This window comes from Ovis aries, chromosome 13 (assembly GCF_016772045.2).
Source record: "Ovis aries strain OAR_USU_Benz2616 breed Rambouillet chromosome 13, ARS-UI_Ramb_v3.0, whole genome shotgun sequence".
NCBI classification, from domain to species: Eukaryota; Metazoa; Chordata; class Mammalia; order Artiodactyla; family Bovidae; genus Ovis; species Ovis aries.
The window spans coordinates 58,389,196-58,414,003 of NC_056066.1; the positions used below are offsets into that span (position 1 = coordinate 58,389,196).

The window sequence follows — 24,808 nt, forward strand, 5'->3', positions numbered from 1 at the left end:
CACGTGTGACTCTTTGCAACCCATGGACTGCAGCACACCGGGCTTCCCTGTTCTTCACTATCTCTCTGAGTTTGTGCAAGTTCATGTCCATTAAGTCAGTGATGCCATCTCAGCCTCTGCTGCCCCCTTCTTCTGCCTTCAGTCTTTTCCAGCATCAGGGTCTCTTCCAATGAGTCGGCTATTCATGTTAGGTGGCTAAAGTATTGAAGCTTCAGCTTCAGCGTCAGTGCTTCCAATGAGTATTCAGGGTCGATTTCCTTTAGGATGGACTGGTTTGATCTCCTTGCTGTTCAAAGGACTCTCAAGAGTCTTCTCCAGCACCACAGTTCAAAAGCATCAATTCTTTGGCACTCAGCTTTCTTTATGGTCCAGCTCTCACATCCATACATGACTATTGGAAAAAATATAGCTTTGACTGTATGGACCTTTGTCGGCAAAGTGATATCTTTGCTTTTTAATACACTGTCTAGGTTTGTCATAGCTTTCCTTCCAAGAAGCAAGCATCTTGTAATTTCATGGCTGCAGTCACCGTCCACAGTGATTTTAGAATGCAAGCCCCTTCGCCATGACAAGGCAGTGATCCATAATGAAAGTAAAAATGAAAGTGTTACTTGCTCAGTCGTGTCTGACTCTTTGGGACCCCGTGTACTGTAGCTTGCCAGGCTCCTCTGTCCACATAATTCTCCAGGAAAGAATACTGGAGTGGGTTACCATTTCCTTCTCCAGGGGATCTTCCCAACCCAGGGATTGAACCTGGGTTTTCTGCATTGCAGGCAGATTCTTTACTGTCTGAGCCACCAGGGAAGCTATGATCCATGAAGGGGATCATATATTTGGGCTTTGCTAAATGCTGTATGTCTGTTTTCTCATTTGATTCCTGGGCATGCCTGTGAGGAGACCAAAGTCTTATTACCGTTTTAGAAACAAGGTAATTGAAGAGCCAAGAGTTGAGATGACAGGCTCAGGTAATCATTACAGGATAGACAGGGATTCTTCAATGAACTCTGCCTGATGTCAAAGCCAGGCCCAGTACAGACCCCCTTGGGCAGCAGGGCCTGAGGGGGACAGAGCAATGTGCTTGAGGGTGGGGGGACTGACCTGGTTTGGTTCCCCTCTGCTATCCAGCCCGCTACCCCACCACACAGGGTACGTTACCAGGACTTTCCCAGTTTTAACACTGAAAGTCCAGCTTCCCAGAAACCCCTCTGTCCTGGGCATGCATTCATGTTCAGTTGCTCAGTCGTGTCCAACTCTTTGCAACCCCATAGACTGTAGCCCACCAGGCTCCTCTGTCCATGGGATTCTCCAGGCAAGAATACTGGAGTGGGTTGCCGTTTACTTCTCCAGGGGATCTTCCTGACCCAGGGATCAAACCCACGTCTCCTGCATTGGCAGGCAGATTCTTTACCACTCAGCCACCTGGGAAGCCCATGTGTTCTGGGCAGACCTGTACACTCGGTCACTCATCCTGCACGTGGCTCAGCCCTGGCCTCCAGGCACCACCAGGAGCTCAGAGAGAGAGAAGTGATCCAAAAATTCTCCCCACCTGCACACCTGGCCACACGCCCACCTCTGTCCAGGCCAGGAAGCTCCATGGGGAGGAAAGCAAATAGCAACCTGTGTATGGCTGCCGCAGCCTCCTCCCAGCACCAGGGCAACGCGGCCAGCCGGCTCCCAGCCAGCCAGCCAGTCCCAGCAGAACAAAGTGAGGGTGGGGCTGCCCACCAGGAGAGTGGATCAGGAGCAGGCCTGGCTGAGTGGGAAGGGCTTATCCCTGAGGCAAAGACTCAGGGTCACACAAGGCCTGCCTTTGACCCTAGAGACTCTGTGACCTCAAGACTCTGTGGGCCTCAGCTGCCTCTCCTGTAAAGTGGGAGAGTGACAATAGCCAGAGGTCTGCTGGATGCCAGGCCCTGTGTTAAGAGCTGTGCCAGTTATCACCTTCTGGAAGGCTTAGAGCACCCTTGGAAGGAAGAGTGCTAACTCTGTGCAGACAAGGAACAAAACCCAGAGAGGGTGAGACAGCCACCCCAGGTTACACAGCTAGTAACAGTAAAACATGGATTTGAGCTGTCTATTTCAGACCCTCACCCTGTGCAGGTGGGCAGTACACCAAAGGGGTGGACTGCAAGGGCTCTGGGGAGCCCCTTCCTGTTGATCCTGTGACCCTGGGCAAGTGGTTGCATCTTTCTGGGCCCGTTTTCCACCTACAAAGTAGGGGTAACAAGGGTCCCCACCTCCTAGGGCTGGTCATTGATACCAGGAAATTTGTATTAGGCATCTACCCTGGGCCAGGCCCTATCCTAGATGTTGATGATACAACAGAGAACAAAACAAACAAAACCCCCTGCCTAGAGTTTATATTCTGGGTGTGGGGACACAGAATTGTGGACATATAAATACATCTATGTTGGGGATGGGAATAGAGTGAAGGTGGGGTTCCCTTTGATGAGGGGGCTAGGTGGGCTGTTCAGGGCCGTGGCATTTGAGCAGAACCTGAATGAAGGGAAGAAGCAGGCAGTGCAGATGTTGGGCAGATCCTGGGGGAAAGGCATCTGGGGCCGAAGGGGCAGCCAGTGCAAAGGCCCTGAGGCAGGCTCGGGTCTGGAGTGGCTGCAGCTGAGCGAGGCCGGAGAGGAGATGCTGAAGGTGAGGCAGGCAGAGCTCTGGTTGTGCAGGGGTGAGGAACCGCTGGAGTGGTTCAAGCAGAGTGAGGACAGAATCACACGATTTTATTTAAGGATTTGTCTTCCTGCCTGTGGACAATCAGGAGGAGGCAATAATCCAGACAAAATGTGATGGTGCTTGGCCCAGCATAGGAACAGGCCAAGGTGGGGAGACAGTCACATTCTGGAGATACTCTCAAGAGTCAACAGCTTTTGAAAAGCAAATATGGTATATTAAAGTATCTATGTGGAATCTAGAAAAGTGGTATAAATGGTCTTATTTGCAAAGCAGAAATAGAGACACAGACACAGAGAACAAATCTATGGACACCAAGGGGGGGGATGGGAGAGTGAACTGGGAGCCTGGGATTGATATATATACACTATTGGTGTGGGTTTTAGTCGCTCAGTCAGGTCTGACTCTTTGCGATGTGGTGGACTATAGCCCACCAGGCTCCTCTGTCCATGGAATTCTCCAGGCAAGAGTACTGGTGTGGGTTACCATTCCCTTCTCCAGGGGATCTTCCCAACCCAGGAACTGAACCTGGGTCTTCTGCATTGCAGACAGAATCTTTACTGTCTGAGCCCCCAGGGAAGCCCCACTGATACTATGTATAAAAGAGATAACTAATGAGAACCGAATATATAGCTCAGGGAACCTTACTTAGCACTCTGTGGTGACATAAATGTGAAGTAAATCCAAAAAAAGAGGGGATATATGAATATGAATATGTATATTCATATACATACTGCTTCACTTTGCTTTGCAGAAGAAGTTAACACAATATTATAAAGCACCCATACTCCAATAAAAATTAATTTAAAAAAAGAGTCAACAGGGTACAAGGGATGGGGGGAGTAAGAGGGTGTGGGAATCAAAGATGACCTCAGGATTAAGGGGAGGAGTGAATGAGTTAATGCCATAGGAGCTCTTAGCACAAAACCCAGTCTGCAGTAACCACTCAGTGAACGTGCATTCTTGTCATTATTAAATATGACGCTTTCTCTCCTAAGCTGCACTTCATCCTGGAAAACCTCTCTAATGAACAGGCCAGCTAAGAACTGATGCATTGGCCTAATGAAGTGGGAAAGGAAGAGTTGGGAAAATGAGAGCCCACAGCCAGGACAGCCCAGCCACCCTCCCCATAAGGAAACCCTCAAACCAACATGGCAACAGCAGGCATCTGCACTGGACCTAAAGATGCTTCCTGACCCTGTCGTGGCAGGAGGGAGAGGAGGTAAGAAGAAAGAGGAGGGAAGACTTAGAGAATGAATTTTTGGTTCCTGGCGGGGAAGAATGGTGGGAGGGATAGTTAAGGAGTTTGAGACGGACATGAACACACAACTATACTTAAAATGGATAAGCAACAAGAATCTATTGTATAGCACAGAGAACTCTTCTCAATGTTATGGGGCAGCCTGGATGGGAGGGGAGTTTGGGGGAGAATGGATACATGTATATGTATGGCTGAGTCCCTTTTCTGTCCACCTGAGACTATCCCAGCACTGTTAATTGGCTATACTCCAATACAAAATAAAAAGTTTGGGAAAAATGAAAAAGAAGAAAGAGAGAGGAGGAAGGGACGAGGAGGCCAAAGTTCCCAGAGACTCAAGAACTGGTCACCTAGACCCAAGGGGAGGGGCGGGCAAGACCCACACAATCCAGGATGATCTCATTGGGGACCAATGAGGATTCCTAGCTGAGGGCCCACCTCTACGTCTGACCATTTCCACCTCATCTATCATTGGCTTCATATTTTTATTTAGAATGACTCACCTGTTTTGCTTTTTTTTTTTTTTTTCACTTAAGTAAGCTTATGGCAACCCACTCCAGTAATCTTGCCTGGAAAATCCCATGGACAGAGGAGCCTGGCCCACTACAGTCCATGGAGTCAGAGAGAGTCAGATATGGCTGAGCCACTAGACAACAGCACCTTTTTTTTTTTTTTTAAGTAAGTTTATTTTAAAAGGAAAATCTATATCATCAAAAGTAAATGGAAAACCAGCATGAAAACTTGCCACTAATAGAGGATAACTCTGAAAGTGAGCACGGTGAAAGCAAATCATGTTGCCTGTCCACGGCTTTTAGCCTGGGGCTCAGTCTCTCTTAGCTCAGAAAAGAGACAGGCAGGGAATGGCCGGCCATCAAGATACGCGAGCACCAGGCTGAACCAAGGACAGAAAAATTGTTGAAAGGGGATGGCCTTTGCCCCCGTGCCCCACGCCTACCACACACCAAGCGTCCCTCAGCCATGACAGCCTGGGCCCCACATTTTCAACCAATTCATGTGGGCCAAGCCTGCTCTCTAGAGACGGAGACGGGCGGTCCCAAGAACAGGAGCCGCTGCTCCCCGAGAGTTCACAGCGTGTCGGCACTCACGCTAGTCTCAGACAGGCCATGGGGATGTGTCCCCTCCTGGGAGGCAGAGAATCCAAGCTCTGCCTTGTGCCAAGAGCATCTTCAAACAGGCATGTCCTCCTTGAAGCCACAGGTGCCTAGAGCTGTCACTGCCCTTCCCGCCACGAGGCCACCGGAGTTTCCGCTTGCGGGGGAAATACAAGGGTTCTGGGCATCGGTTCAACCGCTCAGCTCCCATCCAGGCAGTAGGAAGGTTGTTGGCTTGATTCCTTGGACAAACACAGAGCGCGTGCACCAGCCAGGTCTGTGGGCTGGGCCTGGCCCACCAACACCGGCCACCAACGGCAGGCCTCCAGGGTGGCAGCTCACCCACATTCCAGAACCACAGGCCAGGGCATGCCTGCTGGGTAGCAGGCGCACATTTACCATCAAGAGGAAGCAGAAAGAAACTCCTTTGTCCTCTGGTAGCATCCTGGTGGCCGCACACGCGTGCGCATGCACACACACACACACACACACACACACAGCAGCAGCAGCTGTCTCTTTGGCCGACAATTCTGCCTTCATGATACAGAGCAGTAATGTGGGGTAGGAACCCCCATGTTTCCGGTGGGGCAGCTTGGGTTCAAACCTCAGCTCTGCTGCTCACCACCTGATTGACCACGGAGGGAGGGCCAGACTCCAGGGCCCTCTAGGTCCTCATCTCTGAAAAGAAGCCTCAGAAATCACGCACCTCACAGGGCAGCTATAATGTTAAAGAGGTAATACATGTTCAGCATTTCAAGTAGTTCAGTACTCCCCCGAAAGTAGCACAGGGCATCTGGGGGTTTTGGCTTTTGTTTTTTTTTTTTTCCTATTTTCTGCTTTTAAACAAGGCCACATTTTGCCAAAAGCCTAAATGCTGGGTCAGAGGGTATATGCAGTTTCTCAGTGCTTATTTCAGGAAGACAGACTGAGCTTAAAACTCTGAATCTGTTTATAGCAAAGCTGATGTGTCACTTTCCCCACACCCCTGCCAGCACTGGGCTTTATCATCTTGTAATTGTTTCCTAATTGAATCAGCATGTAGCAGGCTTTTGTTTGCATTTCTTTCTTTGCCTACAAGGCTGTGCATTCTTCCAGGTAGCCGCTGTCTACACTCTCGCAGGGATAAATGACTTGTTTACTCTTTTTCAATGTTTCTTGAGTGGCCTCTGTGACATCCTTTGACGGGTCCACAAGGAAAGCACCTTTTGAGTAGGAAGGGAGACGGGAGAGGGTTGTAGCATGGGAACGTGATGAGAGCGTCTGCCCCCACCCACCCCCATCTCCTGCCTTTACTTCACCTGAGTTTTCCCAGCTGAGGAAATGCTTCTCTGGGATGGGGTTGCAGGCACCCTGGCTGGGAGGAAGCAAGGAGGGGCCAGAGGAACTGATTGCATTCTCAGAGCAACAAGCCAGAAACCTAACAGGCTCCATTCCTGCCCCATATGGCACCCGCTTCTCGCCCCTAACTCTCCTAGAGCCCCTGAGTATCGGGAAACTTTCCTTCCAGACTAATGGCATCAGAATAAATTCATCCGAGTTATGATACTGCAATGATTTTCTCTCTTTGGTCCTTAATCACTCAAACTCCCAGGTGCTGTGTTAGCAAGATGCCTGGAATCTCCTTTTTGGGTCCTCCGACACCTTGAATGGTCCAAGGATCCCTAGGTCATCTTCAACCCACAGGTAGGGGTGGGGCCTGTTCCCCTAAACTTCACTGCGGCCATGGCCGCTTACTACCACATGGGGTCGCTGTTGAAGAGGGCTCTCCAACAGTCCTGTGGACACTTGTCCACTTTGCAATGACGCCTGAGCTTGATGGACCTTTGCCTGGGTCTTGGAGGTCACCCACACTTGGGACTCAAGTTTATAGCTCTCGTGGGTCACTCTTATACACTCAGAACAGAATGGAAAGTCACCTACCCACCTGAGTCCTGATCCCAGCCCCTCACAGGAGGCCCCTGGGAGGACTGGATCATAGCACTGCCCCTAGGGTGACAGAGAGGGGACTGGAGCCCCAAAGAGTAATTTTTCCAAAATCACTTGGCCAGGGGGCACCCAATTCAAGCTGAACACCCCATCCAGTCCTCTCAGCACTTTTGTTTTTAGAGGCTGCCAGTGAAACTCCTGGGTTTCCCAGGTGTCTCAGTGGTAAAGAATCTACCTGCCAAGCAGGAGACAGGCTCAATCCCCGGGTCAGGAAGATCCCCTGGAGAGAAGAATGGCAACCAGTATTCTTGCCTGGGAAATTTTATGGACAGAGGAGCCTGGCAGGCTACAGTTAGTGGGGTCACAAAAGAGTTGGACACGACTTAGCAACTAAACAACAAAAAGTGAAACTCCTGTTTCTCAGCCCGTGAGACTCTGCAGGAAATGACCCCTGTCTTCCTCCCGGGCTTCATCTCACTTCCTCACCCACATTCAAAATCCTTTCCCACCTACCTTTGCACCTGCCTCCCTCTCCCTAAATATCCCCCCAAGATCTCCCCCATCACTCAAGTCTCTGCTCAGTGGGCCCCTTTCAAGCTCCTCCTCAACAAGGCCCTTGTCACCATGAGACATTATCCTGTCCTGTCCACTCTGCAGGACACCACTCTGATGCTGGCCACCTCTTCTCCTCCGCTGTCCCCCCGGCCACTCACTACTATGTTGTCCCCCAGACTCAAGCCCGTGAACATTCTCTGTGGTGAGACCAGCCTGGGCACTGAGGGCTGTGTGGCAGCTCCCCTAGCCTCTTTTGAGATTCCAGGAGCACCCCCTGCCCAGCGATGACAACCAAAGATACCTCCAGACATTGCCTGATATCCCCTGGGGTAGGGGTGCTGCAGGGGGTCAGGGGGGAGAAGGGGAGAGCCTGTCCAGAAGCCGGAGGAATCCCCATCCTGGGCCTGGGAGCCTGAGCATCCCCCCTACACAACCGCAGCCCTGCAGGCTCCTGGGGTTCTTGAGAAGCAGCGTGGAAACCCCTCTGCAAGGCCAGAAGGGAAGCAGCCGCAGGCCCAGCCACACCCAGCCAGGGAGGGTAGGCCGGGGGCTAATTATAGCAGGCAGGTTGTGAGAGGTCTTCTCCGGGAAGAGGAAGTGGCGCTCTGATTAACCCTGGGGTTGGTTCACCCCAAGTTGAGACAGTCCCCGTGGGGAGAGGAAGTGTGGTGAAATGAATTCAGCCTCCGGGGCCCAGGCAGCACCAACAAGCCAGGCAGCTCTGGTGGGGAAAGCCGGAACGTGGCTCTGTGGCGCACAGGCCAGGTCTGTTGCAGAAGCCTTCAACTCTCCAGACCTTGGTTTTAAAAGAAAAGGGGCTGGGCCAGATTTGACTTTTGAAGTGGGCCTCTTGTTTCAGGGCATGGGCTTCTGAGTCAGGAGCTCACTGAGCCTCAGTGTCCTCATCTGCAGAATGGGTCGATGGGAACCATGTCTTTCACAGTCTTTGGAGGATTCATGGAGCTGATCCGTGCTCTGGCAGGCCTGGGCCAGAGCCTGATATAGGATAGGGGCTCAGCAGATGTTCCATGTCATCAGAATGGCGACACAATCAGTAGGGCCCAGTCAAAATGAAAATGTGGGCCCCTCGTTCAAAAGTTGCTAAGAACTTCAAGACAGAGAAAGCAGAGTGTTAAGCCTGGTGTGGGGCCCCTCTGAGCCCTGTATGGCTGCCTGGGCCACAGGCCTGTGAACTGGGGCAGCTGTGGGGATGGGAGTGAGGTGAGGGTAGGGAAAGCCTCCTGACCAGGGTGGACCCCTCTCCAAGACTGTCATCAGAGGACCTCACCTGGAACGCATAAAATCAGAGTGCTGCGCGCTGTATGAGACCCCTCACATGCAGGCTATGTAAACGGCGCACACAAAGCAACACTGCAAGTTAACTGTCACCATAAATATGGGGGCTTCCCAGGTGGCGCAAGCAGTGAACAACCCACTGGCCAGTGCAGCAGACAGAAGACGTGGGTTCAGTCCCCGGGTCGGGAAGATCCCCTGGAGGAGGGCACGGCAGTCCACTCCAGTATCTTGCCTGGAGAATCCCCATGGACAGAGGAGCTTGGTGGACTACAGTCCATGGGGTTGCATGGAGTCAGACATGACTGAAGCGACTTAGCATGCATGCATAAATATGTAGGGAAAAGCCTAGGCAGGAGGTTGCAGCCCCCACTCCCACTGAGGTTGGCTGTGGGTGGAACATGGGAGTCACAGCTGAACTGAGCTGTAATCTGTAACATTTTATTTCTTCAAAAGAAAACGGATTAGTGACAAATATGACAAAATCTTCACATCTCATTGTGTGTCCTGTTTAATCCTGGGGAGTTGTACTAGGAGCTTATTCTCTGTATATTTTCATTTTTAAAAAGTAGGCTTCCCTGCTTTAAAAACCTTAAAAGCATTCGATGAGGAAATAACTAGCCTTTGACTAAGGCTCCTGAGAGCAAGGTGCCTGGGAGACATACAGGTGTTAATTGAGAACCTACTACATGCCTGGCCCAAGGCTGGGGTCTCAGGCTAGAGGTGAGGGGATGTCCCTCCAGGAGTCCAGAGACCAGCACAGAAGCAGAAAGCAGGCCTGCATGTCCATCCTTTGTGGGAACTAATATGAAGTGACCCCAACCTCAGCATGGGGCTGCCACTTGGCTATTTTCACAGGAAAGCTGAACCTTGGGTATTTTTCCCCTCTTGCTGAAGGGTGCTCAGAGCCTAGATGGGGAGAGGGGGTCAGCTGGCAGGCACCGAGGGCTGCCTATTGGGGTAATGGGGGGCACACCAAGGTGAGAACGTGGGACAGAGTCATCAACAGGCATGGTCACGGGTACAAGGGAGCCCCCGGGGCGGCCCCAACCACTGCTGAGACACTTAGATGAATGATAGGAGATGTCACCCTGAATTGTCAGCCTCCTCTGCTGGCAGGACTTGCGGTCTGCAGCCTCGGGCATGGAAGTGCCTCACTCAGCTGAACTAGAGCCCTCCCCCGGGGCATCAGCAGCCTCTTTGTCAGTCATGGGCAGAGGACTAGACACCTAGACACCGGGCTCACCCAGCCTAGGGCTTTCTCCGGAAGGGGTCTTGGCCAATGGTCCCCACCAGGCCAGGAACACAGGCAGCTCCTCTGTCCCAGGGCTGCTCTCTGGTCATTTCTGTCTCCTTGGTTTATCTGTTCTAGCTTTTTAATTTTGAAATAATTTTAGACAGAGAAAAGGTGCAAAGACAGTTCCCACATCCCCTTCCCCCGGCTTCCTCTATGACTCTCTTTCATAGCAGTACAACAATCCAAACTGAGAAATTCAGTTTGATCCAATACCATTAACTAACTACAGACTTTATTCAGATTTTCCCCCAGTCTCCTTTCTCTGTTCCGGACCCCACATGGAATTTGCTCATCTCGTCTCCTTCTCCTGCAGCCTCGGGGATGGTCCTCACTCTTTCCTTGTCCTTCCTGATCTTGCCAGACTTGCAGAGCATCAGTCAGATGTTTTGTAGACGGTCCTTCAATTTGGGTTTCTCTCATGTCCTCTCATATTTTCAAATGAGATATAATTCCATGTTCCAGAAAATGCAACCTTGTAAAGCGTACAGTCCTGCAGCTTTTCATATACACAGTTGTGCAACCATCAAAAGGATCTAATTCCAGAATCTTCCCGTCACCCTGAAAGGAGGCCCTGGGCCCCCACTTCCTTTTTGTCCACCATGCGTGGCACTTTCTCTTGTCCCCTCCCTCTTGCTCCATCTCCATTTCTCTGCAGGGCCCCGGTCCTGTTTTCTTTCAGTTTCTGTTTGCAGCTCTGCCTCTGAGTTGCTTTGTCTCTCAGTTTTGCTTCTATTTCTGCATCTCTCTCTCTCTCTGCCAGTCTCTCCCTGTCTCTCTCTCCATCTGACTCCCTCTGTTTTATCCTTTTTCATTCTATTTTGCTCTATGTAGCGTCTGCAGCTTTCTCTCTCTTTCATTCCAAAGGTCGTTGGTGTTCAGTCACTCAGTTGTGTCTGACTATTTGTGACCCCATGGACTGCAGCACACCAGGCTTCCTTGTCCTTCACCATCTGCTGGAGTTCTAAAGGAGACATAGGCAAAATCCAAGAAAACAAAAAGGAATGATGAGGCATCTGCAGAGCTCTGGAGACAGACAGGGTGAGGGATATGTGAGGGCACCAGCTAGACGGGGATCTCTCTGAGGAAGTGACAATGCAGAGCCCTGGAGGAGCTGCAGGGAGATGGCCAGGCAGAGGGCAGCACAAGCAAAGGCCCTGGGGCAGGGGAGAACTCCAGACTGAGCCAAGGAGAGGCAGGGAAGACAGTCAGGGGCCTCCCTGTGCCCAGGCTTGCTTAGACTCCCTCCCCAGGTCAGGCCCCCAGCTCTGGGCCCCCTGCCTGGGAGCCCCAGCCAGCCCAGGGTGAGGCCTGCGGAGAATTAAGTTACAGCTGAACCTCTGAGAACTTGCTAGGACCCCCACTGGGGGCAAGGCCACATACTCCTTCCTGGCGAACCTGAGCTGGACACAACCCCCAACTTCCATGGAAGGAATCTGCAGCAGAAGGGCACAACCCAGGCTCAAAGAGAGTCTGTGTGTTTATTTATCCCATTATTTACTCCCAAAACACCGATTAAGCACCTGCTGTATACCAGAACCACAAATGGGCCTGGGTAGTGCCCTGAACTCAAGGACTTAAGATTCTAGCCCACCCACTCCCATGCTGGGGAGAAAGGGTGAAGCTCAGATGGGAACTTATTCATCCAGTGCCTATGGGCTCTCGCTGCATGGTGGACAAACACAGACGACCCTCAAGGGGTGGCCCATGTTCACAGCACAGTTTCTGAAGCACAATGAATGGGTTCAAGTCCCAGCTCTGCCAGCTGTCAGCTAAGTGGCCTTGGGCAGGTAACTAACCTACTAACTTACAGTCTCTGAGCCTCGCTTTCCTCCTCTGTAGAGTGGGCTGCTGTGAGAGCTACAGGGTAGAATGTCATATGCTGAGCCCCCTACCCCTGACGTTCAGAGAGCCCTCCTGGATCCAAATTGAGTTTATCAGTCATAATCGTTGTCCTTCTGAGCTGGTGGGGTGGGCTGGTGGGTCAGGATCCCAGGCCTGCTGGGGATGGGGAACTGGGCATCTGTCCCCAGGGATGCAGTCTAGGCAGCCGGGTGGGGTGGGAGAGTGGAGAGGGGGCAGCGAGTGCAGCAGCTGGATGGTGCCTTGTGTCCTTAAGTCACCGAGGGCAGCACCAGGAAGGCTGGCCAGGGCCAACAGCCTAACCCAGCCTCATTTGTGATGCAAATGGTTGGCCGTGGCTCTGGGCCAGGGCCCCTGAGCCTTTATTAGGAGCAGAGGAGCCTGGGGGGAAGTTGAGGGGTGGGGGAGTGGCCAGCCCCAGACAGCCTCAAGGGACCTCTCTGGGTGGGTTAGGGGTGAGTTGGGACTCCTCAACACCAGATGATGCATTCTTGGAGGCTTATGAGGGCAGAGTTGAGGGGCGGGGGTGGGGTGGGGGGAAGAGCTCTGGCTTGGCCCATGGAGTGAGCAGAAAAGCCTTGCTGGCAGGGCTCCCGTCCTGAGGAACCCAGAGATCCTCTCTGGGCTTTCTCCAGGGATCCCACAGAAATCAGGGCCTGCCTCGCATGTTACACCCTGTAACTTCCTAGCTGGCCGCCCCCACTGGATCTCCAGCTCCCTCCAGGGTCCCCTGCAAAGCTGCAGCCACACAGACCTTCTCACCTTCTTCCCTGGCTCTTGGCCACCCTGGGCTTTTTCACAACCATTCTTTCTGCCTGGAACGCCTTTCCCTTTGGCTATGCCAGTCTTTGTTCGTTCTCTTGTCCTTACTCAGTACATGTAACCATATATTCTTTTTCTTAAAATCGGTACCCCCAAATTGTATAAACTCAGTCCCTGTGAAAACTGAGTATGTCCTCAGTGGCAGGAAAATGTTCCCTGACACCATCCTTCCTGGTCCCTGAAGAAATGAGTAGGTCACATCCCCCTTTAGGTCATTCATTCATTCAACAAACATTTAATGGGAAACATTAAACATTTAGGGCTTCCCAGGTGGCGCTAGTGGTAAAGAACCCGCCTGCCAATGCAGGAGACATAAGAGATGGGGGTTCAGTCCCTGAGCTGGGAAGATCCCCTGGAGGAAGGCATGGCAACCCACTCCAGTATTCTTGCCTGGAGAATCCCATGGACAGAGGAGCCTGGTGGGCTACAGTCCATAGGGTCACAAAGAATTGGACACGACTGAAGCAACTTAGCACATACGATTAAACATTTAATGTATCAGGCACTCATATAGGCACAGGGATAGAGCAGTGAACGAGGAAAATCAGAACGCCTGCCTTTATGCACTGATAGTCCACCAGGGGTATAAGCAACAGACAGATGAATAAGTTAATAGTAAGAGATACATATGGTGATTGTAGGTTTGAGGTGTAATAAGTTCTACAAAGAAAAATGGACAGGAAAGGTAGAGGAAGCATGGTCTGGGTGGGGGCTGAATGCAGCAAGGTAAAAGGTGAGTGTGTTGATACCTGGAAGACGAGTGGTCCAGGTAAAGGGAAGAGCATGTGCAAAGGCCCTGTGGCAGAGGAATGCCTAAGAGGGCTTGGCATTTCCCAGTAGGGTTTATCAGACTGAAATTCAATAATTCATGCCAGTGATGACTTATGAATTTTCTGTCTTCCCCACTAGGATCTTGTATTTGGTAACCGTTCAATAAGTAAATGGAGAAAGAATGTATTTATTTCTTTGGGAGAAGGGGTTGGTGCTGGTGGAGTTGTAACAGAGCTCCCACCTTAGGGCACTAGGTCAGCTCACAGGCCAGAGCTCTGCAGGCAGGGCGCTGGGCCTGGCAACAGTGTCTGGGGATGGGGGCACCAGGCAGCCTTTTCCTGGGATTTGGGGGGTGGGGTGGGGCGGCAGGCAGCAGGCATGGCAAGAACAAAGCAGGAAAAGAAGAATGAGAAGACCCTGAGATGATCTCCAAGCTCAGTTTAGGGCACATGGAGTCCTTTGGAGATATCCCAGAAATAACAGTGACACCGTTTCAGGGGCCAAGTTCCAACTGGGCCACTGAATTTGGGAAGTGAACTTTAAAATCATGGCCCCAGATAGTTACCTCCTCTTATGTGACCTCTGGGCAGGGTTGTGCAAGTGCTGAGAAAGAATCTGCAGGTGAAATCCTGGTGCACAGCCGGTGCGCACGGATTGGACAAGGGCAGCTGTGGCAGCAACTCTGTTCAAAGCGATTCTTCTGCCTTTGCTTGAATTAGCAGAAGGCTAGACATGACATTTGCCTCCATTGCAGGGGAATGGAGCAATAGAGCACACCTACCCCCACTCCTTGGAATATTACGCAGCCGACAATCATGTGAGAACAAGCTCCATGTGAGATCAGTGGGCAGTCTTCAAGATGTTTTGGAGAGAAAGGAGCCTGACAGAGCGAATGGCACGTGCTGATTTGGAGGGAACAGATAGAAGCTCACGATGTAGTGTGAGCTGAAGCTGAAGGCCCTGGATGCCTGGAGGGAAGAGAACCAGGTAGGAGATGGGCTGGGAGGGACTTTCCCATCCCACAACCCTCCCCTAATGCGCAGTCAATACATTAGTGAAAACTGTTGTTGTTGTTCAGCTGCCAAGTTGTGTATGACTCTGCGACCCCCTGGACTGCAGCATGCCAGCATGCCAGAGACAGAGGCCTCCCTGTCTCTCACCTCTCTGAGAGTTTGCCCAAGTTCATGTCCATTGAATTGGTGATGCCACCCAGCCATCTCCTTCTCTGTCATCCCCTTCTCCTTCTGCCGTCAACCTTTCCCAGCATCAGAGTCTTTCCAGTGAGTTGGATCTTCGTATCAGGTGGCCAAAGTATTGGAGCTTCAGCTTCAGCATCAGTCCTTCCAGTGAATATTCTGGGTTGATTTCCTTTAGGATTGACTGGTTTGATCTCCTTGTTGTCCAAGGGAATCTCAAGAGTCTTCCCCAGCCCCACAGTTCAAAAGCATCAATCCTTCAGCGCTCTGCCTTCTTTATTGCAGATGGGCAATTATCCTGCATAGAAATGCCACCGCTGTTAGGAGCAGTAAGGTGACTGCTGACAGCTGGAGGCGGGAGAAACTACTAGCTGGGGGCAGAGGGGGTGGGGTGATGGGCACACCCTTCAGGGACCTGTCTGTTCCCCTTTCTCACAAAGCCAACCACCCGAGAAACAATAGGGCTTCCCCTCCTCTTCGGAGAGAAAGGGTAGGGGAAGACAGCCTGCAGGGCTAGAGGTGGCAGGTGGAAACCTCAATGAGGTGCCAAATGCTATTCTGAGAGGCCAGGCAGGAAGCAGGGGCGGAAGTCGTGCCGGGGATGTTACTGCAAGTGTGTTTGTGCTGGGGGAGGGGTACCCCGGGGAGGGGAGGGAGATGCCAGAGGGTGCTCCCAGTCAGGCCTCAGGCTCCCAACCCTCCAGGAAGCTGCTAGTCCAAAGCCAAGCCAGTTTCTGCTTTGCAGGAAGTAGGGGAAGGTTAATGCATTCATCCCCCTCCATTTTCCTATCTACTCTGCCAACCTCAACCGCCTCCCAGATCACACTCACCCTCCTGACCTGCCACAGTTCTTCACCCTGGCTGGGTGCATCCGACCTCAGGTTGTTCTCACAGGCTGTGAGTCCCTTGCCTCCTTCCATGACTTTTCTCCAGTGGCTTTGCTCCACCCTCCTCTCACCTGGGCCCTCCTGTTTCTTCTCCAGCACCTCACCTTGCTTCCTTCATAAAATTGTAACCCAATGATTTGTTTTTTTTTTTTAATTATGCTCCTGTCGGGGCAGTAGCCACACCCACCTGTTTTTACTGCTGCAGGGAGAAGGTTGGGCATTTGTAGAAGGAACAAAAGGAGACTCTTTGGGGCCTTGGGGGAAAATGAGGCTCATCAAAGAGAGAGCCTGAATCTAACTGAGGTGGGGAATTTCAGAGCAAACAATTAGACTGCCCTTCAAGATAAAGGAGGTTGACTTTGTGATAGGCTTGGCTAAGGTTAGGGACCAGCAGGAAGGAGACACATTTTCTTTCCTTTGCAGTAACCCAGAGGGTAGGAGCCAAGGGCTATGGATTCTGAACATGAAACCAACATAGGCTGAGAAATAGAGAAAGTTGGATCCCTATAATAGTACTTGAACTGATGGATCCAGCCATTCCTGAAGCCAGAAATTCAGTTGCATTAGTCAGTCATGTCCAGCTGGTGGCTCAGACGGTAAAACGTCTGCCTACAATGCAGGATACCCAGGTGCAATCCCTATCCCATGGACGGAGAAGCTTGGTGCAGGCTACTGTCCATGGGGTTGCAAAGAGTTGGGCACAACTGAGCGAATTCAGGTCACTTCATTTCATTTCAATCATTCTCCAGAAGATGGATAAATCAATCAAGATCCTTTCCTTTGCAAGTGACAGAAAACCCAAGTCAGATTTCTTGGGTGGGTAGAATAATGCCCCTCCCTCCTAGACAGTGTGTCCTGATCCTGGGAACCTGTGACTATATGAAGTTTGAATATATTTGGTTACATGGCAAAAGGGACTTTGCAGATGTGATTAAGGTTATGGATCTTCAAAGAGGGAGAGTATCCTAGATTATCCAGGTGGGTTCAGTCTAACACGAGTCATTAAAAGCAGAGAGCTTTGTCCAGCAGGAGGCAGAGAGGGGCAGCAGAAGAGGAAGTTGAAGAGATCTGAACACCAAAGGGACTTGATCCATGGTTGCACTGTTGCCAAAGGGAGCCACGTGGGAAACAAGAGAAGGAATGTGGGCAGCCTCTAACAAAAACCCCGCCCCCACTGTCTGCCAGCAGGAAGTGCGGACCACAGTCCCACAGACACAAGGAACTGAGTTTAGCTAGCTATCTGAATGAGGCTGGAAGAGGATTCTTCCCAGACCCTCCCATAAGGATCAGCTCTGCAGACACCTTGACTTCGTCATCCTAAGCTGAGGACCTGTCTGGATCATGCTGTATCTGGAGCTCTGAACCACAAAAAGTAGGACATAACTATCTGTTAAGTGTTGTTTTAAGCCACTAAGTTTGTGACGACTTGATAGAAAACTAACCCCCCGGTTTAATGGAAAAAGAGAATTGACAGGTTTTCTCACCCTGACTTCAGGAATGACTGGATCTAGCAGTTTAAATACCGTCCTCAAGATTCAATGTCTCTCCTTCCTCCTATGCTGGTTCATGCTACATGGGTCACCCTGGCAGCTCCAAAGCTCCCACCCCCAGGTTAAATCCACAGGAAAGGAGCCCTGCCCAGCTCTCCCATTGTAATTCTCACCATCTCTCATTGCCCACGAGCAGACCACGTGCCCACTCCTGAGTTAGTCTCTAAGGCTAGTGGCATGCAATGTTCTTTTTGGCCAGGTCTGGGTCACATACCCACCCTAAGAGAGGCAGGGCTGGAATCTGGAGCCACAGAGACTGAAAGACAGATGTGGGGAAGGGCTGGCTCCCCAAGGGGGAAATCTGGGCATGGGAGGGGGTAAATGGCCACAGTGAAGCCCCTGCACAACAGGGCAGCAGGAGTCAGTGCACAGAGAATCTGCTGTGTTTCACTTTCTGGAGGAAAGTGCACCAGGCACCGTGCAGGGTGGCCTGGGCAGAGGAGCTACACGCCGGCCCAGTGAACGTGACTCAGAACCTCCAGATGACTCCTGCCCCGGGGGTGCCGTTTCCAAACTCTCAGGCTAGCCAGCAGGGAAGCCTTGCGTTCCTCAGAAGCATGCTCGACTGGGACACAGAGTAAATAAGCTGATATTTATACCCCAGCCCCACAGGGTGGCCACTTGGCTTTGAGGCAAATATGGTCAAAACTGAATTGTGCGGCCCTGGGAGGAGACGAGGCAGTCCCAGGGGGAGCCCGCGGGAGGCAGCCACATAGCACACTCCCACGGGCAATCCCTGCTCCTTCCCCAAAGACTCGGTCAGGAGGGAGGGGTCTGGCCCTCGCTCCTGCACATCCCATTTTCCCTGCACCCAGACTAGGAGGCCCCTCCTCTCCTAGGATCTGGACCCCTGCTGGCCCTTCCCAGGTCAGATCCCGGCTGGATCTGCAGCCCACATCCAGGGTACCCATGCCCCCATCCATCCTATCCTAAAGATGGCCTCTGCCTCCGATGGCCTCTCTTTGACTCGGAAGGTCACTTAAATTATTTAGAATTCATATGTCCAGCAAGTATTATAAGCCCCTTCTATGTGCCTGGCACCATGAAGGCTCTGGCCTGCTACTGCCCCTCCCAGCTTATAGTACAGGATGGGAGACATATTAAGTGAGCAAACAAAGTGTACTGAGAAGTACAAACGCTGACAAGTGCTCCCGAGGAGGCAGGCAAGCAAAGTGCAGAGTGAGGGAAGGTGGCAGGAGCTGGCCAAGGATAGTCTCTGCAGGAACGGCACTCCAGGTAGTGCAAACAGCTTGTGCAAAGGCCCTGTGACCACCTGATAATTTCTTCCCCAGCTCCCGCTGATTCTGTAATGATCTTAGTTAATGGTTTCCCTGTTTTTCGTTCATCTCTCCCAGGAAACTGAAAGCCCTAGGACGACCGGGATCTTTCTGCTTTGTTCCGGGCTGTCTCCACAGGGCCTAGAACCGAGTCTGCACACAGTAGGTGCTAATACATGTTAGCAGAGTTCACTGAATGCAGTGGGCTGCGTGCTATGAAGGTGAGTGGACAAGCACATTTAAAAATAGTGAATGAGGCATCAATTAAAGGTGTTCCCAGGTGGCTCAGTGGTAAAGAATTCGCCTGCCAAGCAAGAAACATGTGTTCAATCCCTGGACCAGGAATATCCTCTGGAATAGGAAATGGCAACCCACTCCAGTTATCACTGCAGATGGTGACTGCAGTCACGAAATGAAAAGATGCTCGCTCCCTGGAAGAAAAGCTGTGACAAACCTAGACAACATATTAAAAAGCAGAGACATCACTTAGCCAACAAAATGTCTGTTTAGTCAAAACTGTGGTTTTTCCATTCGTTATATATGGATGTGAGAGTTGCACCATAAAGAAGGCTGAATGCCGAAGAACTGATGCTTTCAAACTGTGGTGCTGAAGAAGACTCTTGAGAGTTCCTTAAATAGCAAGAAGATGAAACCAGTCAATCCTAGAGGAAATCAACCTTGAATATTCACTGGAAGAACCGATGCTGAAGCTGAAGCCCCAATACTTTGGCCACCTGATGTGAAGAGCCGACCCACTGGGAAAGACTCTGATGCTGGGAAAGACTGAGGGCATAAGGAGAAGGGGATGACAGGGGATGAAATGGTTGAATGGCTTCACCAACTCATGGACATGAGTTTGAGCAAACTCCGGGAGATGGTGAGGGACAGGGAAGCCTGGAGTTCTGCAGTCCATGGGATCACAAAGAGTTGGACACGGCTGAGCACACAAGCTGTTAGTCATGGCTATGTCACTGCCTCGTTGCTGAGAAATCTGGAGCAACAAGCACAAATATTATCTGGAATTGGAGGGGCTCTCCTTTTGCACTTTTCAGAAGTCTGTAACCTTCCAGTGTTTTACTCTGAGGTTGTATTTCTTTCTATTCTTTTTGTTTTTTTTTTTATAATCACAGAAGCAATACACCTCTGCAGCATCACATTCAAACAGAAATATGTATGGAGTAAAAAGTAAAATCTGTATTCACCAGAGAGCACTCCTCAAACCATGAATTCCACGAATGCCCCTTTCATTGGAGCCCCCCACCCCATGGGTTACACATGATGCCCCCACGTCCACCACAGACTATAGTGATGGAGGCCCAGGGCCAGACGGGTGTGGGTGAAGGCCTTGGAGAGGTCTGGGTCCTCTCCCCATCTTGGCTAAGCCCAGAGCTTCCCCTCCCCTTGTGACCTGGAGATGCAGCCCAGCGCAGGGACTGAGCACATGGTCGCAGCCTCTACCTCCACAGTTCCAGCCAAGCAGACACTGGGGAACAAACATCAGGAAGGTTGGGAACCCATCACACGCGTCGTCCAAAACAGAAGTGATACTCAGCGATAAATAAGTGTGAGAAGGGTCCAGAGCTCTGCTTTTTTCCCACGGTGACTTCCATCGCTCTTTTGGAACACTCTTTCATCGTCTTTTCTCATTTTGTCAGAGCCACTGCTTTGCTGGTTTGGTAAGACCTGTCTGGTGAGGTGGGCCTGGTATGTGGCAGGCCACCCCCTGGCCCCCCAGCCCCTGCAACCACCAAGTTCCTATCGCTATGGTTTGCCTGTGCTGGACCTGTCATATGAATGGAATCACGAGACGTGGTCTTTGGTGACTGGTTTCTGCCAGCTGCCATCCTGTCGTCAAGGTTCACCTGTGTGAGCACATATCCGAATTTCATGTGTAGAAAACAAACATGTGATTCCCAAACGGGGAAAAGCAGGGAGGGATTACCTGGGAGGCTCGGATTTACATATACACACTACTATATATCAAGTAGATAACTAGTGAAGACCTACTATGTAGCACAGGGGCCGCTACTCAGTGCGCTGTAATGACCTATGTGGGAATAGAATCTAAAAAAAGAGGGGACATATGTGTAATTGATTCACTTTGCTGTACAGCAGAAACTAACATAACACTGTAAATCAACTATACTCCAATAAAAATTTTTAAAAGGCAATTTCATTCCCTTTTATGGAAAATAATATTCTTTGTATAGGATACTATATTTTGTTTATCTGTTTTTCAATGGTGGACAGTGAGTGCATCTCCACTTTGGGGCTATTGTGAATAGGCCTGCTAGAAGGTTCATGGACAAGGTTTTGCACACATATATGTTTTTTATTTGTCTTGGTATATACCCAGGCGTGCAATTTATGGGTTGTATGGTTATTGGTGCTGCTGCTGCTATTTAGTCACTAAGTCATGTCCACTCTTTGCGACCCCATAGACTGTAGCCTGGCCTGCTCCTCTGTCCATGGGATTTTCCAGTTTCCCAGGCAAGAATACTGGAGTGGGTTGCCATTTCCTTCTCCAGGAGATCTTCCTGACCCAGGGATCGAACTTGGGTCTCCTGCTTAGCAGGCAGATTCTTTACCACTGAGCCACCTGGGAAGCCCCATGGTAACTCTACATTTAATCATTTGAAAACTGCTGGACAATCTTCTGTTCATATTCCTGCCAGCAGGATGAAAGTGAAAGTCCCTCAGTCGTGTCTGACTCTTTGCGACCCCATGGGCTATACAGTACATGGAATTCTCCAGGCCAAAAATACTGGAGTGGGTAGCTGTTCCCTTCTTCAGGGGATCTTCCCAATCCAGGGATCGTACCCAGGTCTACCTATATTACAGGCAGATTCTTTACCAGCTGAGCCACAAGAGAAGCCCAGAGAGTTTCATTTCCTCCCACACCACCAACACGGGTTCTTGCCTGACTTTTCCTTCCAGCAACCATAGGGGCTGTGAAGTGGCATCTCACTTTTTTGTTTTGATTCCATTTAGTGTTATTGTTTTTAAATAGTCTAAATTGTAATAAAAACCCCAGGCTATATTCACAGAGAGTCTCAGAGCCACATAAAGGAAGTGGATGGGGGGCTCCCCTGCTCTCACCAGCTATCCTCCAAGGGGATTCACAAAAAATATTTTCTAAACTGAACCATCAAAACCCTAAAAAGGAGACAAATTTGAATTCTTCCTCCAACTACAAGAGGACAGAGTTTTTCTGGACCTCTGAAGAAACGAGAGAGGATAAACAGGTAAAATGGACAGGTGGAAACATACAAGACATTAAATAGAACTAAACACGGCGGTTCTTAGGCCAGGCTTCACTTTAAAACCATCGCGATGCTCTTTAAATAATACCCATGCCCAGACCCTTCTCTCAGAGACCAAGCTTCAGCTGGTCCCAGTGGGGCCCATGCAGTGTGGTTTGGGGAAGTTCCCTGGAGCCAGGCTGTGGGTGCCACCAGGAACCTATTCTCTGCAGATTGTTTGTGCCTTTTGGGGGTTATATCTGTCTAGTTAAAGCCAGAGAGCAAGGGGTACTATCAGTATTGGCAGTGGTCCAGCGAAATCCCGAGATCCTCAGAATGGAAGGGGAGAAAATGCTGGGGAACCAGGGACTAACCTGTTTTCCTTGGACCAAGGACAACAGCGCTGACTGTTCTAAAGGGCTGGCACTCCTCAAGCTCCTCCCTCAAACCTGGCCCTCACTGCTTTTTCCACAGTTATCCCAGGAGGCACAGATGAGGAAACCAAGGATCAGAGAGGGTGAGTGACTCACCCAAGGTCACACGGCTTGTAAAGAAAGAAACTCAAATTCAGACTCATGTCTGTCTAATTCCAAACCCTTGCACTGGACCCTTGCACTGACTTCACTGGAGTGGGGATGGGGGCTGGCGGTCTATCTAACCTACCATTCATCCTTCCAGCATCCCTCTATCCATCAGTCCTCCCTTCCCTCTCTCTCTTCCATGCTTTCTTCCCTTCATTCATCCCTCCCTCCCTCCCTCCATCCATCAATGCTCAACTGCATGAACGTCCTCCACTTAGACACTGATGTGGATAAAATGGACGTGTATCTGATGTGGCCCCTGCCTTTCTCCCCAGTTGACTCCCTCCCATGGCTCCTAGCTGGCAAACTAAAACACCCACCAGAGCTTAGTGAGAAGCACAGTCAGGACTGGGGAGGACTGTGGCGAAGGAAGGGGAGGAGCGAGTGTTCTGTCGTTGCTCTGTTGGGCTGTGGGCCAGAGAAGCTTCTCTCCAAGTCACAAAGGTACCTCTACCTCATGGCTCTTCGAGGCTGCACCGAATTACACATCGCCATTCCTTCCAGTGGAGAAGCCAGCAGCAGGTTGAGGGGGTGACTTTGGCATCAGACCCGCTGAGGTTTGGACCCCAGCTCTGCCAGCTTCCTAATTACTTTGAACCTCAGTTTCTGCATCTGTAAAATGGGGACAATGTACATGCATGCTGCATGGGGTTTGTGAGCTGACACAGCCAAGCAGTCAGCACAGTGCCTGGCAGAAGCTAGGTGCTCAGTAAGTACGAGATTCTCTGTCTGGCCTGCCCCACGAGGAGGAACACGGCAGCCTCACTCGCCCCTGCCTTCCATCCCCTGAGACCTTGGAGGCTCCTATTTAAACCTCAGCTCCAGGCTCAGGATCGTGGCCTTTTTTGCAAGTCCCTCCCTCATCCTCCACTCATGGGAGCCAAGCAGACTCTTCACCTGGGTCAGGTGAGCTCATGCAGACCAACCAGGCCGAGACTGGATCTGCAGCAAACGGGGGCAGGCGTCCTGGATGTGCTGAAGGCTGGTAAGCTGGGATGGTGTGAGGCCTTGGGTCAGGCAGGAGCAGGATGCCAGGAGAACACAGCCCAAAGGACCCAGTCAGCGCCAAGGAGGAAGAAGGAGGATACAAGAGGCAGCCTGGACCCATTCCTACCTAAGGATGCTCTGAGGCCACACTCAGGCTCTTGTTCTGGGTGATGGCAACACAAGATAGCTGCTCCGAAAGGGAAGAAAAGTCAGAGTGAACAAAGATGGGGGTGGGGTGGAGAAGCAGTTTCGACAAGGAGGTCTAGGAAGGCATCTTTCGGGTGGGGAACAGGGGTGACATCTGAGCTGAGACTGGTGACTTTTGAACTAAGGCTGAGGAACAGAATACCTAGGGGGAGAGTAGCTTGTGAGAAAGGCATCTGCGAGGTGGTAGGGCCAGTTCAGCCAGGCACAGAACTGAGATTTTATTCCAGGGCAATGGGGGAGCCACAGAGGCTTCTATGCCAGGGAACAGCATGTTCTGTGTTACCTTTTTAGAAGATTGAGTGGGTCACCCTAGATAAGAGGTGGGAGGAGGCAAGGACAGCTGGGACCCCACCCAGCTCTGGCTCATCAGAGATACCCAGAAGACCAATATAAGCAAGCCGATGGGCACTGAAATGACCCCACCCTGGTAGTATTTGGAGTATGTGCACAGAAATGTAACATCAACCAGATGCCAAACTTCCGTCTCCAATTTTTCTTGCTCAGTTGCAAATCGTACAGAATTGTGTTAAGAAAAAAGTAAAATTTCCCTGTAGTCCTGGTATTATTAACATCCCTGGTGGTTCAGATGGTGAAGAATCTGCCTGCAATTCAAGTGACCCAGGTTCAATCCCTGGGTTGGGAAGATCCCCTGGAGAAAGGAATGGATACCCACTCAGGTATTTTTGCCTGGAGAATTCCATGGACAGAGGAGCTTGGCAGGCTACAGTCCATGGGGTCGCAAACAGTCGGACATGCCTGAGTGACTGTAACACTTTCACGATAGTTCCTTCCTCTTGTTTATTACATATATATGGAAATTATTTGAATAAATTCCCTTTATTTTGGAATTTTCCCCCAACCTTGCTAACGTTATCATTTAGAAATAAAAGACCTTCATTTTTAATTCATCTACAAGTGTCTCCATCATGGGGCCCAGGGGAGCCAGCAGGAGGCACCTTGAACTCTCGAGGTGTCTCTAACGTAGCCAGCTTAGTCGGCTGGTGTTCGGGGCTTGGGGTGGGGGATGGAGTTGCCCCATCCTTGATCTCCAGGCTGCCTTGTACACAAGGCTTGAGGTGAGCAGACAGTGGAGCAGGGCTGATAAGCGCAGCCGGACACTTATCGGCCCCAGCAGGAGGCCCAGGTGGTATCTGGAGGGCCAGGTGCCCACCCCACGCCGTGGCCCATGCCCCGTGCAGACACCCAGCCCCAGGGCACACTGGGCAGCTGCCCTGTATTTGGACAGCCCCCAATCCGAGGGGGCTCCGGGTTCGGTGTTTACATCTTGGGGACAAGCACAAGTGT

At 51.0% G+C, this 24,808-nt stretch overlaps 1 protein-coding gene and 1 long non-coding RNA gene across 3 annotated transcripts in view; one reads left to right on the forward strand and one right to left on the reverse strand.

Annotated features, from left to right (window-relative positions):
• Nucleotides 1–9,246: 9,246 nt before the first annotated feature.
• RBM38 (RNA binding motif protein 38) overlaps nt 9,247–24,808 on the reverse strand; it is a 36,581-nt gene continuing 21,019 nt past the window's right edge. The window contains exon 4 of one of the 2 annotated variants that reach the window (XM_060396987.1): nt 9,247–11,084. In XM_060396987.1, coding sequence (XP_060252970.1) covers nt 11,021–11,084 — 64 coding nt within the window. In that variant the 3' untranslated portion in view covers nt 9,247–11,020. Of the gene's footprint in view, nt 11,085–14,146; nt 15,071–24,808 lie in introns of those variants that run through there. The other variant, XM_042229940.2, reaches the window with a different exon arrangement.
• LOC132657565 (uncharacterized) lies at nt 16,710–20,657 on the forward strand. The gene is made up of 2 exons (XR_009595958.1): nt 16,710–17,031; nt 18,565–20,657. It is a non-coding gene; the product is annotated as an uncharacterized LOC132657565 (long non-coding RNA).